An 18,706-nucleotide genomic window follows, 5' to 3' on the forward strand; every position below is an offset into this window, starting at 1 on the left:
GAACCCGGTGTGCCGGCGCCGCAAGGCGGAGGATTAGCCTAGTGAGCCGCGGTGCCGGCCGATTTTTTTTTTTTAAGACTTGTTTTATTTATTTGAAAGGCAGAGATACAGAGAGAGGCAGAAAGAGAGAGAGGTCATCCATCCAATGATTCACTCCCCAGATGGCCACAACGGCCACAGCTGTGCCGATCTGAATGCAGGAGCCAGGAGCTTCTTCCAGATCTCCCACATGGGTGCAGGGGCCCAAGGACTTGAGCCATCTTCTACTGGTTTCCCAGGTCACAGCAGAGAGCTGGATTGGAAGTAGAGCAGCTGGGCCCATATGGAATGCTGGTGCTTCAGGCTGCGGTTTTAACCCACTGCACCATAGTGCCAGCCCCAGTTTTGATTGTAACTTGCACAGTTTCAAGGGAAATGAGATAATGAGACTGCAGTACAAGGAAATAAAGCTGATTAAATTATGACTGACGCTGTATTTGAGCTGCTCAGAATTTTTTTTTAAAAGAATTGTTGGCCGGAGCCGTGGCTCAACAGGCTAATCCTCTGCCTGGCAGCACCGGCACACCGGGTTCTAGTCCCGGTCGGGGCACCGGATTCTGTCCCAGTTGCCCCTCTTCCAGGCCAGCTCTCTGCTGTGGCCAGGGAGTGCAGTGGAGGATGGCCCAAGTGCTTGGGCCCTGCACCCCATGGGAGACCAGGAGAAGCACCTGGCTCCTGCCTTTGGATCAGCGCGGTGCGTCGGCTGTGGCGGCCATTGGAGGGTGAACCAATGGCAAAGGAAGATCTCTCTCTCACTGTCCACTCTGCCTGTCAAAAAAAAAAAAAATTGTTTTATGCATACACTGTCTCCATTATATGTATAATTTGTTGAATTTTACTAGGATAAGTGTCATCTTTTGCAAAACACTTCTGGAATTTTATAGTATTTTCTTTTTTTTTTTTTTTTAAGATTTTATTTATTTATTTGCGAGGTAGAATTACAGACAGAGGGAGAGACAGAGAAAAACGGTCTTCCATCCATTGGTTCACTCCCCAAATGGCTGCAATGGCTGGAGCTGCACCTATCTGAAGGCAGGAGCCAGGTGCTTCTTCTTGGTCTCCCATATGAGTGTAGGAGCCCAAGGACTTGGGCCATCTTCTACTGCTTTCCCAGGCCACAGTAGAGAGCTGGATTAGAAGAGGAGCAGTCAGGACTAGAACTAGCGCCCAAATGGGATGTCAGCACCACAGTTGGAGGATTCACCTACTGCGCCATGGTGCTGGCCCCTGTTTTATTTTTCATAAGACAATCAAGTACTGTTTTTCATGATACTTGTAAATCTTTTGCAATAGAGCTAATTCTGTTTTTTGATTTTTGGGATGTGTCTGATATAAATCAAGTACCCTGTGTTTGTGTCACTTGGGTTAGGAGATCATTTGGGGGTCCATTATATTATCCTTAGAATTTAACTTGGCTGTGAGAGTGATCATGGCAGTTTATAAAAAGTAGAACTTGGTCGGCGCTACGCGCATGCGTGTGTGTGCGTGTGTGTTATAAATGGATTTTAACTAGATTGGAAAGTTTTCTTAGAAACTACCTTTTTAGGCCTGCACCTCGGCTCACTTGGTAATCCTCCGCCTGTGGCGCCGGCACCCCAGGTTCTAGTCCCGGATGGGCGCCAGGCTCTGTCCTGGTTGCTCCTCTTCCAGTCCAACTCTGCTGTGGCCCAGGAGGTCAGTGGAGGATGGTCCAAGTGCTTGGGCCCTGCGCCCACATGGGAGACCAGGAGGAGCACCTGACTCTGGCTTCGGATCAGCGCGGTGCGCTGGCCGCAGCGGCCATTCGGGGTGAGCCAGTGGAAAAGGAAGACCTTTCTCTCTGTCTCTCTCTCACCGTCCACTCTGCCTGTCCAAAAAAAAAAAAAAAAAAAAAAAGAATGGAACTCAGGGCTAAGTTCGTTTCTTCTTATCAAAAGTAAGACTGAAATGACTTGGCCTCCCTGCCTGTGTCACTGGCATGTTGAGTGTTTAAGCTCAGGAGAACGGATGGGAGCTGGCTACTGAGAGGACTTCATTGAGTACATTACCATATTAGGTAATCCACTATGACTTGCAGGTCCTACTCAGTACGTGTAGAAATGAGCTGGTATGGGATCACATACATTTCATGTGGAACTTCACCTTGCACATTGTGGAAAGGCGCTGCGTCTTAAATTGAAACATCTACCTTTCTTGTGGGATGAGAAGAGATGTAGTTAACAAGAGTATTTGTTAATTTATTGTACATTGTTTTTCAAAAATTTGAGAAAGTTTATATGGTTTGTATGAAAGACACTTAGCATTTATAGGAACATTTAAGGTAAATGTGAAAGTTTTTGAATGGTTTATCGCTAAGACTTTCATCCTGTAAGACTATGAAACTTATCCTGTAGGAAAATTTAAGGAACACTGGATCCAAACACTAAATAGGATAACATGTTCTAAACAGACTCTTGAGACAAGCTTTAGAAAATCGTTTATTTCAGTGCTTCAGGTTTTATAGTCATTCATGATTGTGTCATTTCTATGAAAATTTCTCAATGTAGTTTTTTGTTTTCCTTCTTGCCAAAGCCTACTTTGGTTTCTTTGGCTTTGTGGAATTTTTTTTTTTTTTTTTTGATGCCCTCTTTTTAGCTCTCATAGGCCCCGTTTTCTAAAAAGTCTTTTCACTTAGATAATCTTTAATGTGAATTTATTTTATGATTCACTTTTTAGATTTCTTTATTTATTACGTTTGCTTATGAACTATTTTCTCATTTGCTTTTTGTCTGCTTAGCATTGATCTGGTAGCCTTGCTGCAGAAGTCTGTTCCTCCCAACCAAGCCTCAGAAGCCAACTCATTTGAAACTTCCCAACAGCCGGGTTTTGGCCAAGCCCTTGTCTTCACAAATTCTCAACATAACAATCAGATGGCACCAGGGACTGGCGGCTCCAATGCTGTCAACTCCTATTCTCCTCAAAGTCTGGTAACTCCCTTTTGTTTCAGTATAAAATTTTAAGCAATATGTCCATTGGCAAATGTATTCTAGAATGTAACACATATCTTAGATATTTATACATTTATAAAATAATTCTTTGCATCAGTCCAGAAGACAATGATGTGATAAACTCCAAGCACATATCTGATGATTCCATGTGGAATGTAACTACTGAGATTTCTGGATAATGATGCAAATATTTCTTTGTGATAAGTTGAATTCTTCTCAACTAACAGTTCTTCAGATTGAAAAACATCCTTTTTATTAATGATTTTTTTCTTTGATTTTGTTTCACAATATTTAATGTGTTAATATTTTTTTAAAAAGATGTATTTATTTACTTGAAAGGCAGAGTCACAGAGATGGAGAGGCACAGAGAGAGAGAGAGAGATTTCATCTGCTGGTTTACTCTCCAAATAGCTACTGTGACCAGGGCTGGTCAGGCAGGTGCCGGGAACCTGGAGTTCTTCTGTGTCTTCCACATGGATGTGGGGGCCTAAGCCCTTGGACCATGCTCTGCTGCTTTCCCAGTTGCATTAGTATGGAGCTGGATTAGAAGTTGAACAGGCCGGCGCTGCGGCTCAATAGGCTAATCCTCCGCCTTGCGGCGCCGGCACACCGGGTTCTAGTCCCGGTCGGGGCACCGATCCTGTCCCGGTTGCCCCTCTTCCAGGCCAGCTCTCTGCTGTGGCCAGGGAGTGCAGTGGAGGATGGCCCAAGTGCTTGGGCCCTGCACCCCATGGGAGACCAGGAGAAGCACCTGGCTCCTGCCATCGGACCGGCGCAGTGCGCCGGCCGCAGCGCGCCTACCGCGGCGGCCATTGGAGGGTGAACCAACGGCAAAGGAAGACCTTTCTCTCTCTCCCTCTCTCTCTCTCTCTCTCTCTCTCACTGTCCACTCTGCCTGTCAAAAATTAAAAAAAAAAAAAGAGAAGTTGAGAAGTTGAACAGCCCGGACCCAGCCAGTGCCGATATGGGATGCTGGTGCTGCAAATCATAGCTTAACACATGCACTGCAACATCAGCCCCTAATACAGTAAGCTTTGTTTCAGTTTATTTAAACGCAAATGCAAGTAAATTGGCTTGCTGCAAATCATGCAAAAATAGTTCTTTCCAAATCTGACTTTGTGTTTATATTTTTTACATATTTTTTTATTTTTCTGTAAAATTTCTTAAAATGCCAAATGATGTAATGAAGTCCCATATATTTCCTTGAAACAGTGTCATCTAGTGCTGCATATTTGAGTCTGACTTTCTGCTGTCAGGAAGAACTTTGAGAAATATATTACTGAAGGGTGTGAAGGCAGACTACCGGGAGTAGATCTTAGATATAGCTTATGAAAGAACCCACTGTATAATGGTGACGTGAAATCCCTGCTCAGCTTTTGGAAGTTCAGACTGCCAGAGAGGAGATTGAAAGGGCTGTGGACACAGACCTGTATTTTCACTAGTGATGATTATTTTGACTTTTTGTTTATTTGTTTTTACCTGAAATGTATTGTTGAGAAATAGAATTTTCTTCCCTGCCTGGGTCAAATCATTTGCTGTACCCTGAGAAAAGTGAATATACAAACTTAAGGTTGGGTGTATGCTATGATGGTTAAGATGCTACTTACGAAAGCTGATGTTGTGGCACAGTGGGTAAAGCTGCCACATACGATGCCAGCATCCCGTATGGCTGCTGGTTTGCGTCTCGGCTGCAACTCCCTGCTAATGTGTCTGGGAAAGCAGTGGAAATATGGCCCAAGCATCCACATGGAAGGCCTGGATGGAGTCCCAGCCTTGGCCACTCTGGTCATTTGGAGAGCGAAGCAGCAAATGGGAGAGCTCACCTTCTCCCTCTCCATGTAATAGTTAAAACTTTAAAAAAAAATTTAAAAAGCTACTTTGAAATTCTGCATCTTGGATCTGAGTGCCTGGATTCAAGTCTTGGTTCTGCTTGATTCCAGCTTCCTACTAATATGAACCCTGCTAGGTTCAAGTACCTTGGACCCTGCCACACATGTGGGAGATCCAGCTGCTGCTGTTATGGGTCTTTTGGAGACTAAACTAGTAATGGAAGATCTCTGTGTTGGTCTCTGTCTCCCTCTCAGCTTCTCTGCCCTTCAGATGAATACAATTTGAAATAAAAGAAAATATGTATATTTTCTTCCTGTCGTCTTCTCCATGCAGTCATGTCACATCGTGGGCCTGGGGCTTAGCCTGTTTAGTGTCATTGTTGTTTGAGTTGGTGTCAGTGCTTGAAGTGGGCGTGCTGCCATCTCTGTTTTGAAAAGAAAGGCCCAATAATTAGAACCTTTGTGTTTTGAGTGAACCACTGTTGTTCTCTTCTGTGTTTCTATCTCCTTCTGGTGTAAAGCTGTGAAGTCCTCGCTGACTAGGAATCTCAGCCTGGCACTAAGTTTATGGGTATCACTTGAGTTCTTTTGTGTTTATTTGAGAAGCAGAGAGATAGCTCCTGTGGCTGGTTCACTTCCCAGATTACCACAACTGCTGGGATTGGGTCAGGGTTGAAACTGGGAGCCTGGAACTCAATCTAGGTCTGCTGTGTGTGTAGCAGGGTCCCAAATACCTGAGCCAACGTGAGCTGCTTCTCAGGGTGTGCATTAGCAGGGAGCTAGAATCAGGAGCAGAATTGGGACTTGACTCCAGGCACTGTGACATGGGATGTGGGAATCAGTATCTTAACTGGGGGGCCAAACTGCCCCCTGCCAAACAAAGGCAGTAATTATTAATTATTGTGCTGAGTCACAAGTGGACTAGCTGGGACTCTCAGCCAGGCTCTCGGGAGTGGGATGCTGGCATCCCACATGTTGACTTCAACACAGTACCAACCTAGCATTCCAGTGCTTGGATTTTTAGTGACCTTCATGTGCGTTACACCCTGAGAAACTGGAGTGCAAATTGTCTGTTTAACACTGTACTAGGGTGATGATTTTCCACTCTACAGCACTTTATATCCATTAGGGAACATAGTAAATTGCCACAACAATAATGATGGCAGTAGTAGCAATAATAATACTAGGATAGCCTCAAGACAAAATGAGTGAGAATCTTTGAGATGGGAATTTGGTCCCTGTGTGTGTTTGTATATGTGTATGCATTTATATGTGAATATGCATATTAAAAAGTTCTCCATTGATTTAAATTTGTAGGAAACATTGAGAGGCCCTATACTAAGTGGCATTTCAGGCAAGGCTATAGTCATTCATAGTGTTGTAAACATACAGATAATGTATTTGATAAAACTAGCTGAGAGAATAGAGGAAGATGGGAAGCATCTTCTGGGAAACCATCACTTGAGTAGGTAGAATTGAGAGATTTTTCAACTACTGCCTCACCCCCAGATGGCCAGGTCTGGGCTAGGCAGAAGCTGGAACCCAGGAACTCCATGTTCTACACGTCTGGTGTGGACCAAACAATTGGACCATGTTCTGCTGCCTTCCCAGGTGCATTTGCAGGAAGCTGGATTAACCTACTGCGCCATGGCACTGGCCCCATGGCTGCTCTGCTTTCAATCCAGCTCCCTGCAAATGCGCCCAGGAAAGCAGCAGAAGATGCCCAAGTTCTTGGGCCCTTGCCATCCTTGTGGGAAGCCCAATGGAGTTCAGTCTCCTGGCTTTGGCTTGGTCTAGCCTCGGCTGTTGTGTCCATTTGGGAAGTGAATCAGCAGATGGAAAATCTCTGTCTCCATCTCTCTTGGCGCACTCTCGCTTGTACTCTTTCTCTTCCTTCTCTCCCCTCCTCCCTCTCTTTGTTCTTTCTCTGTAACCCCGCCTTTCAAATAAATAGATTAAATCTTTTTCTTTTTTTAAGTAAAGAATATGTTGGAAATTCTTTATATTGCTGAGAATTTGTTTTTTTTTAATTTCCCATTCAAGTCATCCGTTCTTGGCTCAGGATTTGGAGAGCTTGCACCATCCAAAATGGGGAACATCACTAGCTCCCAGATTTTGGACCAGTTGAAAGTTCCAAGTTTGGGCCAGTTTACCACCACCCCAAGTTCACAGCAGAATAGTGCGAGTCCCCCCACAACTACTACTTCTTGGGACCTCAAGCCTTCAGCATCCCAGCCCTCCGTCCTTAGTCATTTTGGTAAGTATACATTTTCTATGCCATTTTTGCCTACTGAAGCCATGCTAAACATCAGTGTGTGTTGACTTGTATTCTCAAATGTAGAGTTGTTCAGACATACTTATTTTTAAATTTTTTTTTGTAAAAACATTTTTACATATTATTCTTGTAAGAGGATACTTCAAAGAGTTCATGGAAATGTAATTAAAAATGAGTATAGATTTTGAATAAAAATTTTCTTTGAGAGGCAGAGTTACCGATTGAGAGGTCTTCCATCCTTTGATTCACTCCCCAAATGGCTTCATCGGCCAGAGGTGGGCAGATTGAAGCCAGGAGCTTCTTCCAAGTCTCCTACATGGGTGCAGGGGCCCAAGCACTTGGGGCTATCTTCCACTACTTTCCCAGGCCATTAGCAGAGAGCTGGATCAGATGAGGAGCAGCTGGGACACCAATCGTCGTCCATATGGGATGCTGGTGCCACAGGTGGCGGTTTAACCTACTATGCCACAGCACTGGCCCCAATAAAGATGTTTTTAAAAAGATTTGTTTATTTATTTGAAAGGCAGGCTGATAGAGATCTTCCATCTACTCCCCCAATGGTCTCAATAGCCCACCAATATAAACTCTTTGTAATTCCATTTTTCCACTATTTGAAACACCCTCATGTAATATCTGCTTTGATTTATTATCATTTGTAATGGTAATGGTTGTGGTGGTTTTTATTAATAGTAGTAGTAAAATAGTACATTCCTTGAACAGCTGTGCCAAAAGTATGTCAGAAACGTATGAGTATACAACACTTGGAGGCAATGCAGTCACAAAATTTCCTGAGCTCTGTTAGAGGAAGGTGATGACAAAGGTTTAAATGTGGATAACATTTCAAACCCCACTTTTGTGCTTTTTTTCTCATTCTTAAACTTGCATTTATCCACCATATTTGGTCAAACTCTGCCCATTTTTCTGTGGTTTGCCTTAAAGTCAGCATGTGTGAGCTGGATTTGTTCTGAAGCGAAGTCCCACAGAAAGTATGACATTAAACCACTGTTCCCCAGCAGTTGCTCACATACTACATTAAATTATGGAATTCCAAGGGTCACATTACATAGAATTGATGTTTTGGGCTGGTCGTGTTTAGGGTGTATGGAAACACCTGGAAGTATGTATTTCTCTGCTGAATGAAATGGCTTATAGTGTTGAAGGTACCTGAGTCTTCTCCCAGGTTTGAATAGTATCTACCAAGGAAACACCTTGAGAGACCCCACACACAGTACTTTTACTGTGGGCTACATGTGTAGATAACCTCGGCCTAGCACATAACAAATGTACAGGCTCCAAAGAGGAAAGCAGATGTTGAGTATAAATCACATTATGTGTACAGACATTCCGGAGAGTGAGCAGTTCTTACTGGTTTGTGTGTTTGCAGCCTTTTATAGCACGTGCCATCAGTCCCTATTCCCAGGCACCATCTGAGGGCCAGCTGGCCAATGGTGCTAACTTTTTTTTATACGTGCACTACTAAGTTTTAGGATGGCACACTATTTCTAGATTATAAAGCACTTCTTTTTGATACATGCCTCTAATATCATGTTCACAAATGGATTTAATTAGAGTCTGCCTTTATTTTTTGTAAATTAAGTTTTGTTTAAATCCAGCCTAAGTAGCCAGTGTCTGGGTACTTTCAACTGCACAGACAAAGTTGAGTCATTGCTGGCAGCTGGCCTTCAACTACTAAAATAAAACTCTGTAAATGACATTTACAGAAAAAGATTACCCACTTCTGTCCTTTATGATGGAAGTGGCAGTTGAAATCAGTGGTGAAAAAGTGAGTTGTTGTAATCAGATGTCTGGTGGGAGAGTGAAGTTGTATCCCTACACCAAAGTACCAGATGCATCAATTAAACATAAATAATGAATCTAGAAAGATGGTAGAAAAAAATTACACATAAGCATTCCTATACTGTTCATGTGAGAGGAATTTTTCTTGGTTTGGCAGGAAATAGCATAACCAGATCAAAAGGTAGATGAGACAACTTAAGGAAAGACTTGAAACTCATAATCATGTACAAAGAGTTAATTTCCTTAATATAAAAGGAGGTACTAAAAATAAAAGAGATTAGCAAGCAGGTAAAACAAACAAACAAAAAAATACAGCCAAAAGAGATACAGGTGACTTCCATAAGAAAAGAATGCTCCAGTGTGTGAAGTGATGCTCATGCACATTTTTATCATTATGTCTTGCATTTGTTTTCTTTTTTTAAAAGTTTTATTTATCAAGAGTTAGAGAAAGAGAGGGAGAGAGAATTCTTCCATCTGCTGGTTCACTCCCCAGATGACTGCAATGGCTGGAGTTGCATTCCTCTGAAGCCAGGAGCCAGGAGTTTCTTGCAGGTCTCCCACGTGGGTGCAAGGGCCCAAGCACTTGGGCCTTCTTTTGCTGCTTTCCCAGGCCATAGCAGAGAGCTGGATTGGAAGTGTAGCAGCTGGGTCTCAAACCAGTGCCCATATGGGATGCCAGCATTGTAGGATGCGGCTTTACCACTAAGCCACAGCGCCACCTCCTTGCTTTTCTTTTATACCGTTTTCTGCCAATCAAACCTAGAAAGATAAAGTTTGGTTTTGAGTATATTAAAAGGATGTGTTCTGAGGCAAGTGTTTGGCCTAGCAGTTAAGATGCTGGTTAGGATACTTAGATCCCTCATTGGAACATGTACCTATGTTTAATACTTGGTTATGACTCCTAATTCCAGCTTCCTGCTAACACAGACCCTGGGTGGCAGCAGTAATTCCTGAAGTAGCTGAGTCCCTGTCATCTATGTGGGAGACCTCAGTTGAGTTCCTGGCTCCCTGTTTTGGCGCCAGGGCCATTGGGTTTATTTAGAGAGAACTCTCTCTTTCAAATACATAAATAATAATTTAAAGGTTATATCTTTGGCCGGCGCCGTGGCTTAACAGGCTAATCCTCCACCTTGCGGCACCAGCACACCGGGTTCTAGTCCCGGTTGGGGCACCGGATTCTATCCCGGTGGCCCCTCTTCCAGGCCAGCTCTCTGCTATGGCCCGGGAAGGCAGTGGAGGATGGCCCAAGTCCTTGGGCCCTGCACCCGCATGGGAGACCAGGAGAAGCACCTGGCTCCTGGCTTCAGATCAGCACGATGCACTGGCCGCAGCGGCCATTGGAGGGTGAACCAACGGCAAAAAGGAAGACCTTTCTCTGTGTCTCTCTCTCTCACTATCCACTCTGTCTTTCAAAAAAACAAGGTTATATCTTTAGATAGCAGTTTTGAAGTGTTAGTCAAAATTTTAAATTTACTCTGTTAACCAGCAACTCTGTTACGGCTATTGATCCTACAGATGTACTTCTACTTGAGCAAAATGTTGTATGTAGAACTATATTCAGGCCAGTGCCGCGGCTCAATAGGCTAATCCTCTGCCTTGTGGCACCAGCACACCGGGTTCTAGTCCCGGTCGGGGTGCCAGATTCTGTCCCGGTTGCCCCTCTTCCAGGCCAGCTCTCTACTGTGGCCAGGGAGTGCAGTGAAGGATGGCCCAAGTGCTTGGGCCCTGCACCCCATGGGAGACCAGGATAAGTACCCTGGCTCCTGCCATCTGATTAGCGCAGTGCGCCGGCCACAGCACGCCTGCCGCGGGGGCCATTGGAGGGTGAACCAACGGCAAAGAAGACCTTTCTCTCTGTCTCTCTCTCTCTCTCACTGTCCACTCTGCCTATCAAAAAAAAACAAAACAAAACAAAACAAAAAAAACTGTATTCATTACTTTGTGTTAAGAGGTTAGAAAACTTAAAAAGCGTATTAATAAGTATACTTAAAAATACCTATTAATAAATACTTTAAAAGATTCCTATATTGTAATGAACAGGAAGAAAGTAGTCATTTGTATATTAATTTGTAGCAGTCTGAAAATTAAATGATTTATTAGAAAGTAAGGTACTGTGTGTGTGTGTGTTTGATACATGATCTGAAGATATTCAGAAAACTGAGTAGTGTTTGCTTTTGTGAAGCAAGTGTGGGGAGGCTATGGAGCCATACATGTTTTTGTACCTTTTGGATTTTATGATAGCATATGGATGCACATTTAAAAAAGTTAATGGAAAATGGAATAAAATTTATTCTAGAAGAACTTTTAAAAATTATGTATGTATTTGAAAGACAGAAAAAGATAAGTTATATCTGCTGATTCATTACCCCAATTCCCACAACAGCTGGGACTGGATCGAGCCAAAGGCAGGAAGCTAGCATGTCTAACCAGGTCTCCCAGGTGAGTCACAGCTACCCAAATATTGTGCCATCACTGCTGCCTTGCAGGTGCTTCAGTAGGAAGCTGCAGGCTAAGTGGAGGTGGAACTCGATCCCCAGCACTCCTATATGGGATGCGCTTATCCCAAGCTGTGGCTTAACCAAGTGTACCAAAATGCCCACTCCTGCAACAACAGCTCAAATCATTGAAATTCTTCATATACATATTTTCCATGCATTTGGAAACCTTTTATGTGCATAGGTTAAATTTTTCACCAAAATGAACTTATTCTTTCATTCCATTTGCCATAACTTTTTTGCCTTGTGTTTTACTTAGAAAAAAGTTAATAACAGATTTTTTAAAGATATGTACAAAATCCATAAAACAATAAATATGTAATTCTCATTTACTATTCAGACATATTTAGCATTTCAAGATTTTTTGTTAACAGTTCCTCCATGTGTTCTATAAAGCATAATCTGTATCTTTGCATAAGAAATAAAGTACAAACATATGCAGGCACCCTTCATTTACCATATAGCAGATTTGCATAGTGTATGATCCATAAAGAGATTCAGCTGGAAGATGATTTTGAGAAACTGGTCGTGCTGAAGCCCTGTTGTGACCAGTGATGAGGGGAAATGGAGTTTGAAGCTCTTGTGCCAAATAATTAATTATTGCTGTTATTTTCTTTATATATTTCATAGACTTCAAATCTCAGCCTGAGCCATCCCCTGTCCTTAGCCAGTTGAGCCAGCGACAGCAGCACCAGACCCAGGCTGTCCCTGCTCCTCCTCCTGGTTTGGAGTCCTTTCCTTCTCAGGCAAAACTCCGAGAATCCGTGCCGGGAGACAACACCTCCACTGTGAACAAACTGTTACAACTTCCCAGCCTGACTGTGGAAAATATTGCCGTGTCTGCCCACCAGCCGCAGCCCAAACACATCAAACTGCCTAAGCGGCGGATACCTCCAGCGTCTAAGGTGGGCTTTCGTGATGAGGCCACGATCCCAAAGGTGGATTCACTGTAGCGTCTTGTTTTTTGTTGGAACATCAATTCTCAAACTATGATGAAGTGTTTTTCAAGTCTTGCTTACTACTGTTTAAGGATTTCTCCATTTCTGAGTTGCTGGCTTAATATCAGAAGAAATGGCTTTGTACCAAGAGCCTGACACCTTAATTCAAAGTAGACTTGATTAACCAGCTGGTTAATACACATCTGTTGTGTATTTTTCTGTATGCTGTGTGCGGAGGGTGTGTGGTTCCTTGACCAGGTAATGCTTTTCTAAGTGGTGTGTCCTGGAAATAGCAGAGTAAACTGGATGCCTACTCCTCCCTCCTGGTGCCTGTGCCCCACCCCCCAGCTGTGGATGGCATTAATACTGACCATTCCCCCTGTTAACTTTTAGTTTTTCTTCATTCTTTTCTCATCACTCTTCTTTTAAAAAGTACTGTTCCTTTTCCCTTCCTTTCCATCTCTCATTCTACCCCTGCCTTTTTTTGGGGGGTGGGGGGGAGCAGTATTGCCCAGGTAACCCAGCTGCAGGTTTGGTTGTCTTGTAGGTCTCTATGATGCAGATATTCCTGATCCTTGTTTCTGACATGACAGTTTTGCTTTTACAGATTCCTGCTTCTGCGGTGGAAATGCCTGGCTCCGCAGATGTCACAGGTTTAAATGTTCAGTTTGGAGCCCTGGAGTTTGGATCGGAACCCTCTCTCTCGGAATTTGGATCAGCTCCAAGCAGTGAAAACAGTAATCAGATTCCCATCAGCTTATATTCAAAGTCTTTAAGGTATACAGCTTTCCACTGCTCTGAAAAACTACCTTGTGGAGACAGTACATCCTGTTTAATTCGAAAACATTTTTTCCATCACCCTCAAAAGAAGCCCCGTGCCCCATAGCTGGAGCAGACCCCAATTCTTTGGGGGCCAGTAATCCATCTTTTCACTCTCCTGGACACTGAGAATCCTGAAGTGTTAGATCTTTTGTGTCTGAATTCTTAATAACGTTTCCAAGATTCACCCATGTTTAAATGTCCTTGTGGGACTACACGAGATTTCGCTTGCTGATTCATCAGTTGGTAGACATGTGTTCCTTCTCTTCGGTCACTCTGTTACATGTCAGCTATATTCTGAGGAGTAGCGTTGCTGGGTCATGCAGGAACTCTTATAGGTAATCATTTCAGGAATACCAAACTTTTTTTGTACAGTGGCTTCAGCATTTAAAAGTAATATTTGAGGGGTCCAATTTCTACACAGTTTTGCAACATCAGTTGTCTTTCAGTGGAATATTTTATAAGTAGAAAATCTCATATTTGAGTTTTTAATAATTTTTCCACATTCTACACTTGATGTTTGAGTTCCCCTTTTAAAACATAGTCAGACAGCTGACTTCCTTATAGAATTCCTTACAGAATCTTAAAGAGGCAGCAGTGATGGCTCCAGTAGTTGGACGCCTGCCACCATATATGGGAGACCTGGATTGAGTTCTTGCTTCCTGTCTTTAGCCCTAGCCCAGTCCTGTTCCAGCCCCATCTGTTACCATCATTTGAGGAGTGGGCTTGTGGATGGGGGAATCTCTCTCTGTGTCTCTTTCTGTCTCTCTCTGTCTCTAAAGTAAATAAGTTAAATAAAAGTTTTAAATCATGTAATAGTATACAATTTATAGTTGTATTTTTAATTTAGACTACAACAATAAAATGATGTAGTCCTATAATATGAAATTATGTGAAGTGACATAAATTTGTGTCTAATACCTTTTGCTCTTAGTGATCCTTTGAATACCTCTTTACCAATGACCAGTGCAGTCCAGAACTCCACCTATACAACTTCAGTCATTACCTCCTCCAACCTGACCAGCTCGTCCCTGAGCTCCACTAGTCCAGTAACAACGTCTTCCTCCTATGACCAGAGTTCTGTGCACAACAGGATCGCATACCAAAGCTCTGTGAATCCATCGGATGTAGCCTCCGCTGGAACAGTCACGGTAAGCTGTGTTTCATGTTTCTTCTCTCAGATAGGTCATTTGGAAGTTAGTGTGTGGGCTAGTAAATTCTGCTTTTTAGATAACACTTTTCATGTGGAAATTAGGTAAGCTTTTTAGAATCCTTGTGACCTGCTAAATTTGGCTGAAGTGAGCCTCTGCAGCACAGAGGCTCTCAGTGGCGCCCCAGTTCCTGTGTAGTGGAAGTAGTCTGGCTGTGGCACCGCGTGCTCCTGCAAGATGTGACCCCATCCATGTCCCTACATGTTCCGTGTCCTCCCCTTCTACTGCAGTGACTCCTGTTCCCTGACTGGAGGAAACACCACTAGAGAGGCACTCTTTCACCCAGCTTTTGTAAGCAGTACTGGACTCTAAATCAAGGAACCAGATCCCTTTGTCAGTTGTTAGGTTTTGCCTTCAAGAGGCTCATTAGCTACACAGGCTTGCTAGCCACGTGTCTGACTGTCATTGGCCTTCTCTCAAGTTGAGATATGCAAATATGTCTTGAATGTTAGGAGGCTTTAAAGGAAAAAGTATACTAGGCTAGGCTAATTCCACTGTTTGTTATTTTTATGTTTCTTGATCACTCTTTGAACAAGCTCACTTTTTTCCTTGCATAAAATTAAAATACCACTGGTACATCTGAAGTCCCCTCCAAACCACTGTGAACAAACTGGGATCAACCCTTCTACCTAGATCATGTCTGCATTGCTTGTGTAATTAAAATCAGTGTACATCAAGGAGTTTTTCTGTTGCGATGGTATTGTTCTCTATCATGATAGGAATCTGGATTATATGAGGATGTGTTTGTTAAAACTCACTCAATGATAACTTTGCATTTGTGTCCGTGTAGGCATGTTTTACCCTAAAACTAAACCTAGCAAATAAGTACTTGGCTGTAGTACTGAAATTCACTAATTTCTGCAAACTTAATTTGAAATGCAGCAGCAGCAACAAAAATAAATAACACTTGAGGGATGTGCAAGATAGATGGTTACAAAAGTAAGAAGCAAATACATTAAAAAAAGTTGTGATGGAATATGAATGCTTCACATACATTTCAGTCCACTTATCTATGTTTGAAATTTTTATGATAAATGTTAGGGAACAAAGTTTGCATATATGCAGTTCTATGTTCATTTAATTATTTTATTTTAGAATATGACATGGTATCTTGGAATTTCAATTCAGTACCTCTGTGTGTCCAGAGTTTCTGATAGTTACTTATTTATTTTTTATTTACTATTTTAAAAAAGATTTATTTATTTATATGAAAGTCAGAAACAGAGAAGAGAGGTATCTTTCATCCACTGGTTCAGTTCCATCAGCTGGTTCACTGCCCCAATGGCAAGGGCTGGGCTAGACAAAAGCAAGGAACTTCATCCAGGTCTCCCACGTTGGTGGCAGGGGCCCAAACACTTGGGCTATCTTCCATTGCTTTCCCAGGCCATTAGCAGAGAGCTGGGTGGGAAGTGGAGCAGCTGAGACATGAACCCATGCCCACATGGGATACCATTGTCACAGGCAGCAGCATTTTCTGCTAAGCCACAGTACCAACCCCTGTAATTGAATTTTTGAAAAAGCAACTTTAGTTTTCATTATCAGTACTGGTAGTTAATCATCATGGGAGTAAAATACAAAACCTTGCCATATTAAGAGCACACGTGTACACACACACATACACATGCAGACAGTGAGTGTTCAGCATCCTTCTCCACAGATACTGTTCTCAGAAGGGTGCAGGCATGCTTCAGTTTTAAGGGTTTTGGAGAGCCAAGAAAACAATGATATCAGGGTAATTTTTTTTTCTTAATTTTTATTCACCTGAGAGGCCACAAGAGAGAGATGGATATACAGAGACAGATTTCCCATCTGCTTGATCACTTTCCAAATGCCAGGAATATCTAGGGCTGGTCAGATGGAGCCAGAAGCTGGAACTCAGACCAAGTCTTCCAACTGGGTAGCAGTAACCCATCCACTTGATCCATCAATGTTGCCTTTCTAAGATGCACATTGTCAGGAAGCTGGAACCAGCACTGGTGCTGGGTATCCAACATGGGTACTGCCATGTGAGACATGGGCATCGTGACCAGTGTCTTATCCACTAGGCCAAATGCCCATCCCTGTGGTAGTTCTGTATTATTGAATCTGCTTCCATTCAACTGAAATCTTAACTGTGTTTGAGATAAGTAATCTTGGTTTATTAAGATAAAGCACATAATCGGTTGAGAGCATCAAGACAATGTAGGCAACCCAAGTGTAAAGTTAATTAAGTGATCTTTTCTAAGGTTTTGCTGCTTTCCCTGGAATGCGACACCCAAGTCCCAGGATGTGTATTGGGGCATATCTTGAATTAGATGGAGCTTTCTTCACTTTTTTTCCTTTCTACCGTTGCCTTCACCTAAACATTCAGGAAAAGAACAATGTCCTGGCCCAATTGAATCTCTCTGTGTCCCTCTCCCATGATTCCATTCTTCACATTGCTTCAGCAGGAAGTTTTGAGGACCAGTCCAGTCCTCCTAGATAAGTACACTGTTTTTCCCTTTTCTTATCTTTGCCCTACTTTAGCTCCTGTAGGTCTGGCCTCAGTCGGACAGCTTTTCAGTAAGGCATATCTGTATAGCCAGTTGCCTTCTGTAGGCAGGCTCATCATCATTATGGAATGCTTTCAGTTTTGCTGATTAGTCTGATAATCCTCCCTATCTCTCCTCTCGCTCTCTCTCTCTCCCTCCCTCCCCTTCTCTCTCTCTTTTTAAGAGGGAGAAGGGGAGGGAGAGACACAGAGAGAGGTCTTCCATCTACTGGTTCACTTTCCAAATGGCCACAACAGCTGGACCTGAGCCAATCTGAAGCCAGGAGCTTCATCTGGCTCTCCCATGTGGGTTCAAGGGCCCAAGAACTTGAGCCATCTTTGCTGCTTTCCCAGATACATTAGCAGTAAGCTGGATCAGGATGTGGGACTCAAACCAACACCGATATGGGATGCCAGCACTGCAGGTGGTGGCTTATCCAGAATACCATACCACTGTCCTCTGTAACCCACCCTACCCCCCCTTTTAAGATTTATTTATTTATTTCAAAGGCGAAATAGAAGGAGAGACAGAAAGATCTTCCTTGTTGGTTGACTCCCCAAATGTCCACAATGGCAAGTGCTGGGCCAGGCTGAAGCCAGGAACCACAAGCTTGTTCTGGGTCTCCCAGGTTGGTGCAGAGGCCCAAGCACTTTCCCAGGTGCTCTATCAGGAGCTGAATCAGAAGTGGAGCACTGGGACTCGAACCAGCACCCATATGGGATACCAGCGCAGGTAGAAGCTTAACCTTCTACACTACAATGCTGCCGTTGGTGCCCCCCTCCCTGCAATAATATTTTGTGAATTATTATTTGAAAGGCAGATTTACGGGAGATGTGTATGTGGGGCGGGAGGAGGGAGAGATCTCTTCCATCTGCTGGCTTACTCCCCAATTGGCTGCTACAACTAGGGATTGGCCAGACTGAAGCCAGGAGCCTTTAACCCCATGTAGGTTTCCCATGTGGGTAGCAGGAACCTAAGCACTCTGGCCATCATCCACTGCTTTCTCAGTTACACTTGAGGGGGCTAGATTGAAGTATGAGCATCTGGGACTTGAACTGGCACCCATTTGGGATGCCAGTGTCACAGGTGGCAGTTTAACCTGCTGTACCACGAACGACATCAGCCCCGAGTCTGTTAATTTTTGCTGTTACTCTGAAGGTGACTTCCAGACCTGAGCTTTCTGCTCTATATCTTAACTACTTACTAGATGATTCTACTTTTATGTACCTCAGACAGAAATAAGTTGAACATCTGTTAGACTTTTTCTTCCATAGATTGAACCTCCTTGATGGTCTAGACTGGATTCAGCCTTAGTCATTTCCTTGCTACCGTGCCATGTAATTTTACCTCTGCTTAATCACTACCAGCTTCACTTCATCTGTTTTCTGAGGACGTTTGTGTGGATTGGCCTTTGATTTGGTTATTTTATTTTATTTATTTTAAACATTTTATTTATTTGAGAGGTAGAGTTACAGACAGAGAGGTCTTCCGTCTGTCGGTTCACTCCCCAGATGGCCGCAACAGCTGGAGCTGCACCGATCTGAAGCCAGGAGCCAGGTGCTTCTCTTCCTGTCTCCCATGTTCTGCTGCTTTCCCAAGCCATAGCAGAGAGCTGGATTGGAAGAGGAGCAGCCGAGAGTAGAATCGGTTCCCATATGAAATGCCAGCACCGCAGGCAGAGGATTAACCCATTGCTCCATGGCGCCAGCTCCTCGATTTGGTTTAAAACGGATCTTACCATTCAATGGTGAGCCAGCTGGGCCAGGAGTGTTCTATCTCTGAAGGTTTATAGTTGCAAAGTCAGTTTATATAATTGGTAAATGGCTA

At 43.3% G+C, this 18,706-nt stretch overlaps 1 protein-coding gene and 1 non-coding gene across 12 annotated transcripts in view; both read left to right on the forward strand.

Moving 5' to 3' along the window:
- Nucleotides 1–18,706, forward strand: part of UBAP2 (ubiquitin associated protein 2) — a 113,950-nt gene that overhangs the window by 79,934 nt on the left and 15,310 nt on the right. For 9 of the 11 annotated variants that reach the window (XM_062208060.1, XM_062208062.1, XM_062208064.1 and 6 more), the window contains 5 exons: nt 2,795–2,984; nt 6,878–7,091; nt 12,032–12,306; nt 12,947–13,116; nt 14,093–14,309. In XM_062208060.1, the coding sequence (XP_062064044.1) occupies nt 2,795–2,984; nt 6,878–7,091; nt 12,032–12,306; nt 12,947–13,116; nt 14,093–14,309 (1,066 nt within the window). Of the gene's footprint in view, nt 1–2,794; nt 2,985–4,013; nt 4,033–6,877; nt 7,092–12,031; nt 12,307–12,946; nt 13,117–14,092; nt 14,310–18,706 lie in introns of those variants that run through there. The other 2 variants (XM_062208063.1, XM_062208070.1) reach the window with 2 other exon arrangements.
- Nucleotides 3,102–3,182, forward strand: LOC133772108 (small nucleolar RNA SNORD121A). The gene has a single exon (XR_009867733.1). It is a non-coding gene; the product is annotated as a small nucleolar RNA SNORD121A (small nucleolar RNA).

Source organism: Lepus europaeus, chromosome 12, assembly GCF_033115175.1.
Source record: "Lepus europaeus isolate LE1 chromosome 12, mLepTim1.pri, whole genome shotgun sequence".
Taxonomy (NCBI): domain Eukaryota; kingdom Metazoa; phylum Chordata; class Mammalia; order Lagomorpha; family Leporidae; genus Lepus; species Lepus europaeus.